The sequence below is a fragment of the Vanellus vanellus genome (genome assembly GCF_965231255.1).
Source record: "Vanellus vanellus genome assembly, chromosome: 3".
NCBI lineage: Eukaryota > Metazoa > Chordata > Aves > Charadriiformes > Charadriidae > Vanellus > Vanellus vanellus.
The window spans coordinates 93,507,918-93,524,906 of NC_138907.1; the positions used below are offsets into that span (position 1 = coordinate 93,507,918).

General features: G+C 36.9%; 1 protein-coding gene across 7 annotated transcripts in view; it reads right to left on the reverse strand.

Moving 5' to 3' along the window:
• MYO6 (myosin VI) overlaps positions 1 to 16,989 on the reverse strand; it is a gene marked incomplete at both ends in the record, with an annotated part of 82,974 nt that overhangs the window by 48,824 nt on the left and 17,161 nt on the right. For 5 of the 7 annotated variants that reach the window (XM_082481067.1, XM_082481069.1, XM_082481065.1 and 2 more), the window contains 6 exons: positions 63 to 207; positions 3,063 to 3,243; positions 5,883 to 5,963; positions 12,200 to 12,364; positions 14,030 to 14,127; positions 16,231 to 16,286. In XM_082481067.1, coding sequence (XP_082337193.1) covers positions 63 to 207; positions 3,063 to 3,243; positions 5,883 to 5,963; positions 12,200 to 12,364; positions 14,030 to 14,127; positions 16,231 to 16,286 — 726 coding nt within the window. Of the gene's footprint in view, positions 1 to 62; positions 208 to 3,062; positions 3,244 to 4,159; positions 4,169 to 5,882; positions 5,964 to 12,199; positions 12,365 to 14,029; positions 14,128 to 16,230; positions 16,287 to 16,989 lie in introns of all 7 variants that reach the window. The other 2 variants (XM_082481071.1, XM_082481070.1) reach the window with 2 other exon arrangements.

The following is a 16,989-nucleotide window of genomic DNA, read 5'->3' on the forward strand; positions in this document are numbered from 1 at the left end:
TCCGCCCCGTCCTCCCCCCTCACGGCGGCCGCCGCTGCCGGCGGGGAGCGCGCGGGACTCACTTGATAACCGTTCCTTTGGCGCCCCCTGCCGTGGTGAGCATGACGCGCGTGGTCAAGCTGCCGCGCAGGTCCTCCTCGTCCAGCCCCAGCAGCGCCGCGCAGCACTCCAGCGCCGGTTGGCTCCGCGGCCGCAGCGCGCAGCCCCCTGCCGGAGAGACACCGCCGCACTCCGATGAGTTACTCTCCCCGCGCCCGCGGCGGCCCCAGCTCGGTTCGGCGCGGCTGCCCGCGCACGCACGTTCCCCGCCCGCTCGCCATTTCAAAGCGTGCTCTTCCAACGGCAACGCAACGGCTGCCAGTCGAGCATTGTTACGGAAAACCGAACGCTGAACCGGCGACGGTCTTCCCGTGACAACTGGAGAAAACGTCGACTTTGAAGGAATTAAAAGTTTGCCTCTGGAAATTACTTCGTATGTTAAATGTGAAGAGTCAGTTCTCAAAAACAAGGAAACACACAAAACGAACCCAACGCACACAAAACCCAACACCAACCAGGAAAAAAAAAAATCAAAAAAAAAATCCCCAACAAAACAAAAAAGAACAAAAAAAAACACAAAAAAAACCTAAAATCCACAAAAATGGAGAAAAAAAAAAACAAAACAACACACAAAACCACAAAAAACTCCAAACCCCACAAGAACGCAAAAAAAACCCAAAACAAACAAAAAAAAACAAAAAAACCCAAAACAAACAACACCACCCCCCCCAAAAAAAAACAAACAACCCAAAACCCACCACCCAAAAAATGAATAATAAATTAAGCGAATGGATGAATGGGCTGTCCAAAACGCTAACCTGCTTGTAAGTGAAAGAACTACCCCAAAAATGCAGAAGTAAAGTGCTAATACCTAGAAACAAACTGCAGTGATTTAAACTTTTGGATGTAGGTGTTCCTGTAACTCCCCAGGCTATCTTGCTACCCAGCATTAGTGCCTGGCACGACAGGCTCCTGGCACTTACGTTTTCAGATATCGGAACGTACAGTTTCCTAGGTAAACAGCGGAGAGGCGTGCTTCCTTCTGCTCTGCACCACAGCTCGTCTGGCCACTACCGGGTTCATAAAGCACTAACCGAAGCTCTCCAAACACTTTAACAAAATCTAACACTTAATTACATGTGCCAGGATTACAACATTTATTTCCTGTTGCTCTTGGTAAAATTTATCGGTACAGATCAGTTAGTTATTCCTTTTGGTCTCTTCACTTGTCAAACATTGCTTGAATTCCTTAACTCTACAATGATGCTAAGAAGGGGGGGGGTGAGGGTGGGGGGGGTGGGGGAAGGAGTCCTTAAAAGATTAAGGATTTTGTGACTTGACTTTGGAAGCTCTAAACCACCATCTGACCTGGAGTAAACAGCTTTTGTTTGGCGTTTCCCAGGTTTTCCAAGCAGCAACAGAACTTTAGGGGCTGGTTGGTACAGAGACACACTGCCTGGAGCAGTTCAAATGATCACTCAGTATGTACACATACCAGGTGAGAGCAGAATAAAGCCTGGATTTGCAATGAACCTTTAGAAGTTTAATCATTTATTCCAGAAAAAAAAAAAAATGGGTTCAAACTTCAACATTCAGAGGAAATAAGTTTCCTGGTGTCCTCCTCTAAACCCTGACTTTCCTCACCATCTGTAGTTCCCCCTCTCCTTGTTCCTTTGCCTCCTGAAACTGCCTCTCCACTCACATTTGTGCCTTTTTCACTGCCCCACCTTGTCAACCCCAAAATCCCAACTCACAGGAGGCCCAAACAGGGAAGCTCCCTGACAGCTTACTGCTGAGCCCCATGAGGCCACTACCCTTTTCTACCTCCACATCTTCCCAGATTCATTCACTTTTCTACCTCCACATCTTCCCAGATTCATTCACATTAATCATGTTCATTTCAGTCACCTTCATGCAGATGACAAGATCACAAACCAATACTGGGGAGGTCTGGATTTCACCAAAGGGGGAGGGGGGGGGACCACACCAAAAAAATGCCCACCTTCTCTGTGCCAACCCTAAAGTACCCAGTCTGAATTCAGTGGTGGCCCTACTTTGAGCAGGACATGTTGGACTATAGACCTCCCACGATCTCTTCCAAGCTGAACGTTTCTACAAGTTCTGTGGTGATTCTGCGGGTCAGGATGGGGTCGGGAGCTAGTGAACCTATAAGGCTAGTACTCATTTAATTCATCGTTCAAAACACCTTTTAAAATGTTCTTTTCTTGTGCCCTTCCTAAAAACTTTACCAAGTTTGGCAACAGCTATACATAACTGAAGTAGGACTAAGAGGAACAGATTTCACTTTATCTTGTGTATCTTACAACTCAAGATAAAGATTTACATACATACCTTTTCTACTCTAGTTATATTTGTAGTATGTCCAGATTGAGAGTTTCTTCAGTCCTTCAGGAATATACGGACAGCGGTTCTCAACTTAGAGAGGCTGATTTCAGTAGTAAGGTCAGACACACTGTTCCCAGAATACTCATTCCCCTTCCTCAGCCTTCCTGCACATTCTGCTACTGATTCCCAGCTACGCTCGTACCAGCTCATCTTGTGAGCGACATCTTAAAATCAGGATGTTTACATTTACCTAAGTTTTTGCTGTAAGTTTTTTCCTCACCTCTCAAAATATGAACCTGATGGTATTTTTGGAAGCCAAAGGACATAATGGCTTTCCCTATAGATGGAGTTGCTAATTTCAAGATGTATTCATGACATTAGCAAGAAGCCGGACTTTTAAAAATTATTATTAAAATACAAGAAAGTCTCTTTTCTTTATATCTAACTTTGCACTGAACAATTTCTTGAACATTTTCAGTGAGAGCCTATTTGCATGTAAAGAAGTACAACTTTAAAACAAACAGGTAAAATTGACTTCAAAATGGGGTGAATTAAGACTGAATTACCCTTGAACGCACAGTAGATTTCTAAAGCAATAGTTCACATGGAAAGGAATCATCTATAATCAAGAGCCATTTCCAGTGTTTTTACAGCAAACAATTTATGTTTCATCTAACCTGAAGTGCTCCCAGCTTCCTCAAAATCAATATTTCCAAGGTGAAGGACACCAGCCACTACTCTAAAAAGATCAAGTTTTTCTGCATCATCCAGTCCAATCTTTTTCATTGCTGTGCACATTCTGTTAAAATCTCCATGATCATCTAAGAGTGGATCCTTTAGGGAACCTGCTTTGAGATACTATAAAACAACAAGATAAACCAAAAATTCAATAAGTGATTTTAAAGTAAATGTCAGCAATTATTTCCAGTCAAGAATAAACCATAACAAAAAGCATAAAAAAGCATGCAAAACCCAAACTAAGTTAGAAACACATTAGAACTCTTCATACAATACAGGCTTTGCAAGAACCCTAATTTGTTGATACTTTGAAGCATTATCTTCAAACTTCAACTTCAAAGCGAACCTCAAACTGTCTTCAGAAAGGAGAAGCTGGAGAGCGTATCAGCTCAGGAGAGGGGACTACAGGATAGTGAGCAGTGGAAAGGAAGAGTCTGGCTAAGGAAGCTATTGAAGCACTTATACGGAGGAGTGCTTCTGGCCCCTGGCCGCTGAAAGAAGATTGAGGTCCTTGTAATAGGGTGATGGAAAGTTTGACAGGCTACGGGAAAGAAGCACAGGACAAATCAGAACTGGAAGAGTTCTCCCTATCACAAACAGACTTGTTTAGAGAAATATACTTGTTAACGGTTGCTGGTGATTAAGAAACAGTAAAGTTGTTTGCAGCGTTCTATGAATTGAAAGAATACCAGCTACATTTTAAAATACCAATTTAATATTTTGCTGATTTTCCTAGTTTAAATACATCATAAGCCATTTTAATTATTAAGTTTTAAATAGTAGATAGTAACACATCTGCATGCAATCAAGAGACTAACTGAACATGCACAGACTGATCTAAGGTTTTACAATTACTTTAAAATGTTTTCAACTAAAAAGAATAATTAACTTTAAATAGAAGCCTTGTTAATGTCAAATAAGCTAATGTGATTTTTATCAAAACAGAACACCACATGCATCTGAAAAATTCACTTCACACAACATTTAGACACATCAAAAAAAATTAAACTCCATCTTAATTATGTAAAATGATCACCTCATCTTCCTGATAAGGAAAACACAAAAATAATTTAGGTATTAATTGATTATTCCAGCTATTTCTATTAAAATAAACAATATTTTTCATAAAATGACAGAGTAAATATTAAATTTCTGATTTAAAAACCTGAACAATGCAATATATTTCCTGTTTAAGTGGCTAGACTAAGTTTTAATATCACTGAAATGCGATTACTTATTGCGCCTTCAAATTGACATGGCTGTAAGACACAGGTATTATGGCATCATATGTTCTACTGTTTAATGTCCAATACATATTTTCAGAATTATTCTTTTAGTGTGTTTTAGTTTAAACAAATACTTTTTTCAATTAAGTCCTTTAGAGGACACATTTTAGGACAGAACACCTGTCTGTAAATCACATCAGAAGATTGCACAGGTTCATCTTCCAAGAGTGAGAATAAGTAAATGTTGATACTTTATGCCTACATAAATGACCAACTTCACTACAAATCTTAATTTAAGGCAAAATAGGTAAACTGCGGCAAAATCTCCCAACCATCTCTTAGCCTATATGCTTGACAAGAATTAAATATCTGCCAGCTTTCTGCCTCACAGTAATACCAAATCAGCATTTCTGTATCTCACTCTCCACCAGAAAACGGCCTACATTCAAGCAAAAGAAATTGGCATTATGTGCTCAGGGTTACAACATATAAACACTGGAAACCCAGGAGTAGACTGTACAATGTTGATCTGAGCAAAGGAAGTATCGATACTGTCTTTCATAGCTAGGCACGAGCTACGTACAAGCTCAAACCCAAGTTCTCAAAGGTAAAAGAGATGTCATGGTCATCGTCGGAGACCAGCTCTTGAGTGAACTTATCTTTGTATTATTCCACACGTATATGCAGCTTGCCCTGCTACTGAATCCCAAGTATGGATTTGATTAAGATTTGAAATATGTTCCAGCTATACAAATGAAAAATTCATCAAGTGAAATGTGATGAAAATTGTACTAGACAGCAGAGTAGAAGTTTAATGAAGTGTTTAAGCAACTTCCAGTTCACATACACCGTTAATTTGGATTAAATTCTTGCATGCCCTCCAAGCTCAAGGTCTTAAACGCTACAAATTCTGGTAGTTGTTTACATTTTTTTTTAAACTGGAAAGATGGAGCAAGAGGAATTAAATGTTTTGAAGTTTCACACTTTATTCCAGGAAACGCCATGCTCTGCTGTCAGTAATAGTTCATAGTAAGGGGACAACAAAAAACTATAAAGAATGCAGTGTACTGAGGAAGGGGATATACTTGTCCTGGAAGTGAAGCCTCATTAATGTTTTATAAAACAGTTTGGAGCATCACTTCAAAAATACAGACAGTAAGAATGGCTCTGGAAACAACTGCTTCTGACCTATTCCTCACAGTAGTAGGACTTAAAAAGAAAATGACAGGAAGTCTTGGACTGATTTTTGTTTTCCACAGAAGACAAGCTGTATTATTAAGTCTTATATAAGAATGAAAAGGAAATAATTTTATACGCTGTTCCACTTGGGATTTTAAGGTGAATGTTAAAATGCATTTCTAGGACTGAACTCCAAAACCAGAGTTCTGAATATACCAGCTTTGACAGTACCCATTTAGACCTATAAAGATGTGTAAAATGAACATTTCATTCCACACTGTAAAACTGTAATCATAATTTTCAACTCTATCTGCATTAGTTAATAATATAAACTAACTGAAGATACAAACGTACCTCAGGACTCTTGCGATTTTGCAAAATCTGCTTGTCTGTTTCTTTGTTAGCAAAGTATCTGGTACAGCCTCGATTTAAATACTGTAACAAGAAAAAAGTGGAAATGCATACTTAAAGACAGAAGTCAGGAAAACATGCTTTTATTTAAGGTTTGCTCTACATAGCCTGATTCATTCACATGATACTAACAACATGTTAGATATTCAGAATTCATTCTTTGAAAATGTATTTATTTACATCTACAAAATTACAGAAGTGCAGCAGTAACATACTTCTATTGAAAGTGTCTCAATTTTAACAACTGAAATACTATTTTGACACAGTGGGATACTCACTTTGTTATGTCTCACAATCTTTTCTTAATGTTTGACTCTACTAAACCTATTAATGGAGTCTGGGATTGTAGAAAAGACAAACAAAATTAGGAACTAAGAAAATAAATTTTCTGGCATATGTGTAATACCAAACTTTATGCCGGCAAGCTGTACAGAACACCAGAAAAGATTTGACAATAATCTTTGTTTTCAGCAATATACATGCTTTATATAGTATATCCAGGGGCGAGAGGGGTAGGATCAAATAATTTGTGGTACTATGTCTAGTGCAGCTTTATGGTCATTTTTTCCTCACCATTGATATATTTCTATAGGTGAAAGAGACACAGTGTAATAAAAAACCTTGAAGAGTATTAAGAGCTTGTAACATGGTACAAGCAGAAGCCTAATTCAGAATCTGGCTTCTGATATCAATCTCACATTGTATAGTAAAGGGAATAGACCAAGCATTCAGACGATGACTGACACTTCCAGCAAAATGGGATTGCCAGCTTTTTCTTTCTGATTTGTTCAGCTGAAAGTAAGAACGCTGTCCAAAAGCTTGGACAGAGCCCTTTGTCTAAAGGAAGTGAACTGATTCTTTGCTCTAGCCCAGGAACAAAGAAGATGTTTTCAACTAGGTGAACACAGATAATTCTACATTTTGATACAAATTTATATACGAAATGCTAAAAAATAAAATATTCTTCAAAGCATTTCTAACAGCAGAAGAAAACTAGGTGACAAACTTAATATTAAAACAAAGTGACAAGAAACACTGTTCAAAGTTAGTTTGGTGTTTAAAAAAACATTGAAAACGTTTTCTTTATCAGCCAGTAAGAATGCAAAGCACAGCATATTTTAAACACAACAATATATCCCTGTATTATAGTATTAGTAACACGGTCCCAGAAACTGGGGACGAGGAAGTGAAAGAGGTCGTACTGTTCAGGAAGAGAGTGTGGAAACTTATCTGACAGACAGTGAACATGAACCAGCACAGTGTTCAATAATAACCTATGTAGGTTACTATTAATCACAAGATAGTGGCTTTGATTTGAAAGTTAAAATCTCAAGTAAATTTACATATTAAACCTAGGTGAAATTACATTTTTAAAGCACACAAATACACAGCCTGAGGTTATCATGTATAACATCCAAATACCATTGTGCTTTTTGTTTTGTTGTTTTTTTTTTTTTTTTTTTTTTAAACTCTGAAGTACAACACACGATTATAACATCAGTGACCCAAACATCTTCCAGAAATTAAGGTCTGGAAAAAAAAATTAGCTTCTCATCTCCATCAACTATACTCCAGGTACAGATTTACTGTGCAGCTTTACTTTCAAAGCCATGTGGTGCAGTCCAAACCACCTGGACCTGTAAGGTTCAGGACAGGGTTAACCTAATGACTTTCTCTCTGAAAACTTCTGCAGAAGAACCTAAAACACAATCAGCCAGGAGTGCGCACTTTTGTGTGTGCTTGGAGGAGGGGTGTATAAGAAACCTGCAACTCTTCATAATCCATTGCCGAGTAAACTCACACTTCCCCAGGGGAACTGCAGGGGAAAGACGAACTAACAGAGAGGTAATCCCCCACAGTGCTGCCGAAATCAGACAACAGGTCAGGCAAGTGCAGCCAATGCATTAGTCTTGCTCACGTGCCCAGAGCAAGTGCACACCTATGCCAAGATGGGCAAATGCGTGGGGAGGAGATCACAAGGGATCACTTAAGTCAAAGGGAAGCAAGCCTACTGGGGGAAAAAAGAGCATTAAGTTATCTTTTGTCTTTTAATACTGTTTTACTTCTGTGAAAAATGAGAATTACCTTAGATTTGAGATAGTCATACTTTCAAATGAGTGTAGTTAAGAGAAACCAGGCATTGAGCAAAACATGCTTGAGTCTTAGAACCCAAGCTGGCCCTAATTTGAACTTTGACTGATAAGCTACAAGGTACAAGACAAGTGGCACAACAGAGCCGATGCAAAACTGTATCTTTAGGGACAGATTTATCTAAATAACCAATTTAAGAGTATGATTTTTTTCCTGAATGTTTTTCTTGTCAAAAAAATTGGCATTATTATCAAAACACCGATCAATCACCTATAATATCACCATCTATTATTAGAAGCTTGAAAGCTGGTATTTCCATGGAATTTGAACCTGACAGGCATGCATTTAATAAAAAACATGGTAAAAAAGTGACACAAGCGTGATTATTCAGAGCCATCATGATAAAACCTGAAGCAGCAAATGAAATGAAGAACACACAAAAAATAATCCCGATAAAAGTAATACAAATTTAGGGTGGTTTTTTTTTCTAGAAATCTCCTATAAAATGATACTTCATGAAAATTTAGTGCAATATGACTAATAAACTTGAAGTTTATTTGTATTAATTCACATACATACAAAGATGAAAATTATCCTAAGATTTTTTTAATTAACGATAATCTACTTTAACTTCAGAAGAGGGGAAAAAAAAAAGAAGCATTAATTTTTAAATTTAACATGCAGAGTGGTTCTTTCACATGCAGCAAGGAACTCAAGATTCAAATACTAACTTATGGTAAAGCAATAAGTATTCTTAATGGAAACGAAAGTACCTGCTGCAAACTTTGCAGAAGGCAAAACAATTATGTCACAGTGTGATAAGGCTGGTGTGACTGTAAACTCTTTTATAATTGAAACAGGCAAGTGCCTTCTGTAAAGGCACTCAGGTTGTTCAGTACTGTACTGCACCAGCCTGATTTTAAGCAGGTTATAATTCTGACCTTGACATCTACAACCTTGTGTGCTCTCACAAGCAGAGTTTTTGATTAAAAAAAAATCCCCAAGACTGGGCAAGCAGCATATTCAGTTCCAGAATTAAAAAAAACTATTCACTACAAGAAATAAGTTTTAGTGGAAAAGTGGCTGCACAATAAAAATATATACTTGAAAATTTGTTCAAGATTTTAGCTTTAACACATGTAAGAGAATATCCCATAGAATAACTGCACAGTAAAGAAGAAAGTTTTGAAAAATAGCTCCATATTATATACACATAAATGGTGTTGATTTTGTGTTTTGGTTTGTTTGGGTTTAAGTATTGTGTTTGTTGGGTGTTTCAAAAGAAAAGCTTTCCTTCAAGAGAACAGAAGCAGTTCCTTCTTAATAAGCATCAGATCAAGTTTTCGTCACACAAGTGAGTACAAATAGATGAACTATAAGAAGATACAAATTAAATATTTCAAGAAATAATAAAAGTTATATAAAGGCCCCTAGGAACGCCTTTGAGGAAGTAAGGAAGCTTGTCCTAAAATACCGCCATAGCTTTTAGGGAGCTAGATCATCTAGATACGAAAGTACAAATGTATGATGTGCACAATATAGAACTGCCGCCCTGTGCCTGCTTCCTGGCTCATCAGTAAGCAGAGACTGACTTGGCCAAGCCAAGAGGCAGCAGCAACCTGTTCAGTCACCAGTGTACACCCACCTTGCACTAATTTCAGTGTCACCTGTGCAACCACTGCTTTGCACAAAACTAGTAGGAGCTTTGTATCTTTAAGGCTTCTAGCCCTCTGCTGAATTCTGATGAAACCAAGTACAAAAGATTTTGGGGAAAGTAACAGATAAGCACAGTCCAAGTTTCATTTAGAAAACCAAGTAGGAAGATTACACCAAAGAAAACAATCAACATCGCAATGTCATGTTTGAGATCAAGGAAGTCTAAAAAAGATGACAGTCAATTAATTTATATCCTTGTAACTGCACATGCTCTCCATGCTTGTGTTACAAAACCCTTCCAAACTCATGGTAGGGATTTGGTCTGTGTATTTTGAGAATACACAAAATTCTGCTTCCATGAGATTCCAAGCCAGGCACAAGCCAAGAAACAGTGGAGAGATTGAGACAAATGACAGAACACAAGCAAACAACTGACCGGTATTTACCAGTAGGATTTGATTTGCCAGTATTTTTCTTTTCAGTGCAAATCAACAAAGCACATGGTGATATTTGTAGATATTTACAGTTCAAGTGTGATTGTTAAAAGGAAAAGAAGAACAAAACAAAACAAAACCCAACCAATATATTTATATATAATTAAAGAGCAGGAACGAGAGACTGAAGGCAAGAGTTTTCACCTTACTAATAAAACTGGTGATGACAGTGTAAGACATGAATAGACTTAGAAGGACCTTGAGAGGGATGGCAAAAGCTTGCTTTGAAAAGAAAGAGAAGGGACAATCAGGAAAACAATGAGAAACAGCTGTACTAGTAAGGCCGTATTAATTGGATACGAGTTGAATAGTATTCATTTCTCAAGAAAAAAAATTATTGCAATAATCAAGATTTAATACACTGAGAAATTAAAATAATTTAAAAATAAGAGAAATGGTGTTGGAGCCACTCAGGCAGAACAGAAAACAGAATAGAGAAAAAAAATCTGACCGATAAGAAAGGAAAGAAAGCAAAAGAAAATGTCATGTTATTTGTTGATCATTTCTGAAACCAATTCAGTGAAATCAGAACATAGAGAAGGGGAGGAGAAAGAAGGAAAGCTGGAGGAAACAGTTAAAATTTAAACTGAAGTAGTAAAACCATTCAGTGGAAAAATGGGAGGAAAAGAATGCAAGAACATAATGGTAGGACAGAAAGCCAGGCCATTTGTGGGATTGCTACTAGAAACATAACACAGAATAGGGGTTAATCAGGAGAAACCACATAATCTCAGAAAAAAAAAAAAAAAAAGGCAAAAACCCTAAAAATAAAGCATGGGGAGAAGAAGGGAAGGCAGTAAACAAATCAGAAGTCATAAGAACAGGCTCGGTGGACTGAATTAAAAGACCCATACTATATAAGAGCTTGTCTTCAACCATGACCTCTGCTTCACCCAAGGATTTCACTGTTCCTTTCTGAGTATGGATGTAGATTGCAGCATAACTCAATAGTTCACTCTCCCTTTCTTTCCTAACAATTCCTAAAATTCTACTCTGCTTTTTCCCTGCCACTGAACATTAAGCTAACCTTTTTAGAGAAGTATGCACAATGATGCAAGTCTTATTTCCCCGCAGTTTATTTAAAGTTCACTTTCATTTAGGTATAGTTAGGAGTATTACATTCAGCACTGATTTTGTTTGCATTTTGTTGGCTTCTCCATTACTTGAGTGACTAGACCAGTAACAGGTTGTGGAAAGATAGCCAAAACTCAGAAATAGTAAGCAGTCCTCGGGAAAGAACAAATGAGGTGAAGAAAAACCTAGGAGAAAGGATCATGCTTAATGAATAGAAGTAATCTTGGCAGGGAGAGCTGAGCATAGGCTTTGGGTCAATTGGAGATAAAAGGGTGAGCTTTCAGCTGAAAGGGACTAGTGAGTAACCTGAAGTGACCAAGAATGACAGAGGAGTATGATGAGAGGAACGGGAGAGGCTCAAAGCTGGAGCACTACAAATATAGTATAGAACGATAGGAACAAGGTGCAACAGAGTAGAAAAGACAAGTGACATGAAAGCACACACACTGGAGCAGAGAAGCACAACAATCTTGTCACCGTGGTGTGATCCTTGGTGGGAAGTTTAAGGGAAGAATAATTTGAGAGAGAATCGTGGGCCAACTCCTACATCTTCCTAAGCATATGGCTGGAATATTAAGAAATAAATGCAGTTTTCAGGACTTAAAAAATGGGTACACAAAACAGTTAGATCACAATCATGAAATTCATACTTTACACCTCTAGAAGAGACCGTAACATTATTAGCAGCTGGGTATGCAACAGTACATTTTTAGAAAAAGCAAAGATTCCTCAATTTTAAGACACAAAGTATAGGACATCTTCCAATACGGAAAAAAACGTAGGCAGATTTATTTCAGGATCAAATAGATTTAGCAAAAAATATTCTGATTTTGTAACAGGAAAGAGCCTATCGAAGATAATAAATAGAGATTTTAATAAGATCTATATGAAAAATCCATGTATGGCAATATGAGAAGCATTACTAACACTGACTCTGATACTCACCCTAAAGTTGTCAGGTGAGCTTAGATACAGTTTTTCCCTAATGTCTTCCGGAGCACCAGCACAAAGCCTGTAAAAGATATGATAATTCCTCTCTTCTTTGCCTTGCACACAGATCCTAGATTTCTCCAGAAGGTAATGTGATACAAATCCACCAACCACCGAGTTCTAGGAGGAAGAAATACTTTTCTGATTATCTGAATATTTTTTGGATTATTTGAAATTCAGAAGTTTTCAGTTTACCTTTGTCTGATCATGGCTTGCTCAACAGACACTACTCCAAAGAAGATAAAAATGTATCTATACCTAATATTAAGCTTAGAAAAGAAATCGTTGCCTTTGACATAACTTCTCCCCCTGGCTCATGTATTGCACATACATATATTCCTCTTAAAAGAAGGGTCTACTTCACCCTAACAAGCACAAAACCTTGGCAGAATTTCAGTAGTTCCTGCGAAGAGCATTGCTACAGTCACCCTTACACTTTCAGTGGATGGCAGTAAGTGCTATTACTGTGCTACTACAACCTCCTCTAGTTGCATTTCACCGAGACCATTATCTGGCCTATGACAAAATTCCCTGTGCCTAGACAAATCTTAATAGCAAGGAAATTCCTGAGCTTATGGCCAGTACAGCAACTGAGAAGGACTTACTGACTGACAAATTTGACGAGGGTTATGCAGTCATTCACTCATTCAGGAGGCTCTAGCCTGTACTGATATTCCTTTGAGAAACCAGACCTAATGAGGTCACCACGAAGTGCAGCCTTGTGAAGTATGAAGTCTTGTAAAAAGGGGGCTCAAGTACACAGGCTGATCTTGCAGTGGAAAGCTGAAACATGCTTTTAAGCAGTTTCTGAAGATACTCTGAGTGCTATCTGCTTCAGCTGAAGCAATTAATCTGAAACACTATGTAAGTGTTGACAGCTAAGTTGACAGGTCATGAATACATCATTCCAAGTAGACATTTGGGTCCTTTCCATTAGTTTATTAACATGAATGGGACCAACAGATAAAAGTCCCTCTACCCTTTAAGGAATTTAGTTATTTACTATATAAACTATTAACCAAAGATCTGAAGTTTAGTTACAAAACCAAGTGATGAAAACTTAGGAACATACAAGCTCAAGACCAGATGATGAGCTTAAACTCTGCAGGAAGGAACTGCAAGAATTTATTTATGTCCTCAATCAGAAAGATGAGGAGGCACGTACATAATCTCTACAGGGAACATCGACAAAAGTCTTCCACTTGGACACACTGGACAGCCATATAGTCATCCTTAGTTGTGGAGTGTGTGTATACAAATGCTATCGAAGCACAACTACACCCAAACAAAGAAAATTCTTCATAAACTACATAATGAGTAGTATTTCTGACAAAAAAAACAATTCCATTAGTACTGTCACATACATAGTACTAACATGAGGTCCTAAGATTTCATACAAATACATAAAAATACCAATAATTATTTAAAGTATTAAAGCATTAAACTACATTTATATCTGCTTGTATCTAATATGCAACTCACACTTATTTGTGCATTAAGGGAATACATAAATACTTAACAGCAAGCAAGTAAGGGAACAATTTTTATTCTTTTGTGGATGGAAGCAATTTTTCTACTGACATGACCCACTGTTTTCCAGTAGTGACACAGTATTGCGTGGCTTTGGTTTTCCTTTCAAGGTGATAGCTTACAAACCAAATGTGTAAAGTAGGACAGAAGCTATTTGCTGCAAGATTAGTAAGTATATTCAGCCTACTTCCAGTCTAGCATTTACATTTTATGACAAAAAATCATCACTGGTTATCTGTAATAAAATTCCAGTACCTTTTCATTAAAGTGAATTTCAACAAATTTCCCAAAACGACTGCTGTTGTTGTTGCGAACAGTCTTTGCATTTCCAAAGGCTTCTAATAGGGGATTTGCTGTTTAAAAAATTAAAATTAAAAATTTTGAAGTGTTAAAATTTGATCAATAAACTACCAAAAAGAAAGAGAGAACAAATATGTACCAATTATTCAGTGAACTTGTTGGGAATAAGGAAAAATATTACCTATCAGGAATAATCATTTTTTTCAAACTGTACTGGATATACTTTGGTGGAACTTACAATGAAGTACTTAAATATCACATAACACTGCAAAGTATTTTAATCAATACTGTAAGAAATTCAGAGACAAACACTGAAAATTACTCAGTCATGTTCTTCTACAGCAAGTAGGTAAATAACTGATACATAAAGTATACAAGACAACACATGATTTGACACTTCCCAATGAGTTGTTATTCATAAAATGTAAACTACCCATTTATCCCATAGACAAAAGTGCCACTTAAATGTCATGCATGCAACACATTAGATTGATTAGTGAATTAAAAAAAAAATGTATTAGAAGAGTGTGTTGATTTCAAAAGCAATTTTAAAATGCCCTTTCAAATCAGGTCAATTAAGTGATTGAGTGATTTTATTGATTACTGGTTGGGGTTTTCAAGTGCCTTAAAGCCCATACAGAAGGAGTGGCACCAATCTAAAGCATATATATATGTACGCACATCAAGCACAGTTTAAGCAGTTTGAAAATGCTTAGTAGTTATGAAACACAAGGCCTGTGAAAGACTGCATTTACTAGCTCTGAAGATCAAAGAAAACCGATTTACTGAATTGCGCTAACAATAAACCATTGAAAAGATCTGCAAGATTTTTTCAGGCTTTTAGTTTCCAATGCATGTTTTTTTAGCTAAGTGAGCAGAAACTCAGATTTAAAGCTCCACTGACAACTATCTACAATCTGTTCCTACAAAAATTAAAGAATGAAGAATTAACTGCAATGGTTGGATAAATTATGGGTGATAATGCATCATTTATTAGGACAACATCAGCATTAATTTGTCTTGTTTTGGCTAGGTTTTCATTTTTTAATACTTAAAGCTTATGAAAATGCAAATCTGACTTTCAAAATTGACTTGTTAAGAGATATTTGATAACTATTCAGGTATTTTACATAATATTAACAGTTTTGAAGAAAAGATTATGAATAAAAACAAACTGCAAGAGGTCTTTCAGATAGGTTAAAGGTTCCTCCAGTAATACATATGCTGTAAGTGTGCTCAGTAAAATTGTGCCTAAAAAAAATGTCAAAATTCATGCAGATGCTGCTTTAGATTAAAAAACCCAGACTTTTCTAAGAATACCTACAAGTACCAATTGATTTTATGGCATACTGCATCAGGTATTATCCAACTCTTGGCCACTTTCTGAGTTCCTTTAGCACACAGTGGATTTCACTAAGGCATTGGTTTAAGCAAGCCTATGGCAACAAGAGATTAAAGCCTGCAGTAGTTCTCTTGAATAATCCAGCGTCTTCAATGTGCAAACAGAAAATTTAAAGCAAAAGGAAAAGTAAACATTTTTGGTTTAAGAAAAAGACAGAGTAATGAAATTCCAAAAGAAGTCTACTATATGCTGTAGAAGACTAAAACTGACACATGAGGTGGTATTAAATTGGCTGACAGTTGTTTGCTTTTGAGATATTTATGTTTTCTCAAAACGTTAATTGAGAGAGTGCATGCAACATTAGAGAGGCTCAACTGGATGATCAACACAGTCTCTTCCGCTTTATTTGACTTTGAGAACTTTATGAGAAGAAGGAGGAATTACTCTTTCCTGGTACTAACAAATAGTAATGAGAACATAATCTTGTTTTTGCAGATTTCATACAGCATAAAATCCAATCTTTGGTACACATGTGTGTGAAGTTCAACTCAAACATACACTTAAAATATTTTCTAGATCAAGGCCTATATGACACTATACTAAATAAAAAAATATGTTTTCAGAATTTAGGATCAAAATAAATTACCAGTAAACAATGCCCTAGGAAATCTGATAGTATTTCCATCCTAGCTTTTATTTAGTTACTATTGACTGACATTTCAAATTTGACCAAAAAGAAAAAAGCAAACCAAAACCACCAAAAACACCAAACCAACCATTGGAACCTTTAATTCAATTAAAGAAAATGCAATACCTTCTACAATTCTATCATCAATATCTTGGCCAGAACCATAGGATTCTGTCAAATACCTGTAAAGCAAGATAAAAATATCAGTGTCTTTCATGTGTCAGGTTACCTCAACTCAACAGGATATAGCACGTCTGTGCAACATACTTACTAACCATTTACTAAAGGTTCCAAATACCTATGTTTTAAAATAAATGCAGTTTGACTTTTCTTTTTTGTTAAAACAAAAATATTTCTGCAGACTTCATTAGAAGTCTTCCTGCAGACACATTAGAAATTTCTTCTAGACATCCATATGTAAATCACACTTTTATACAAATATAACGATGCTATTATTGTACTATCTGTATTTATTAATAATCTTGGTAAACTCATGAGGTTTCATATGTATTTCCTGTATTAAAGATGCTTCCATGCATACAGCTTCTGTGTTCAGAACTAACCAGTGTTAATAAAAATCCCACATAGAGATGGTGAGATATTGCAGATGCATAATCAAGGTAATACTCAATTTAGCAACTGAAGAAAGAATTTGAAAATAAATCCACAAAGTTACTTGCTCCAAAGCTGTAGCTCTCTTTTTCTCTAACACCCCCCCCCCCCCCCCAAACCCCCATGCACAGGGCATGCTTTGTGGAAATTCACAAGTAAATCTGGGACATGTTAAAAACAATTCTCAAAAACGAGGCCTTCTAAAAAAAAATTAGAAGCAATAACAGAGCTGTACTAGTACCTTTTTCTTTCTGACCACACAAGGGAAAAACC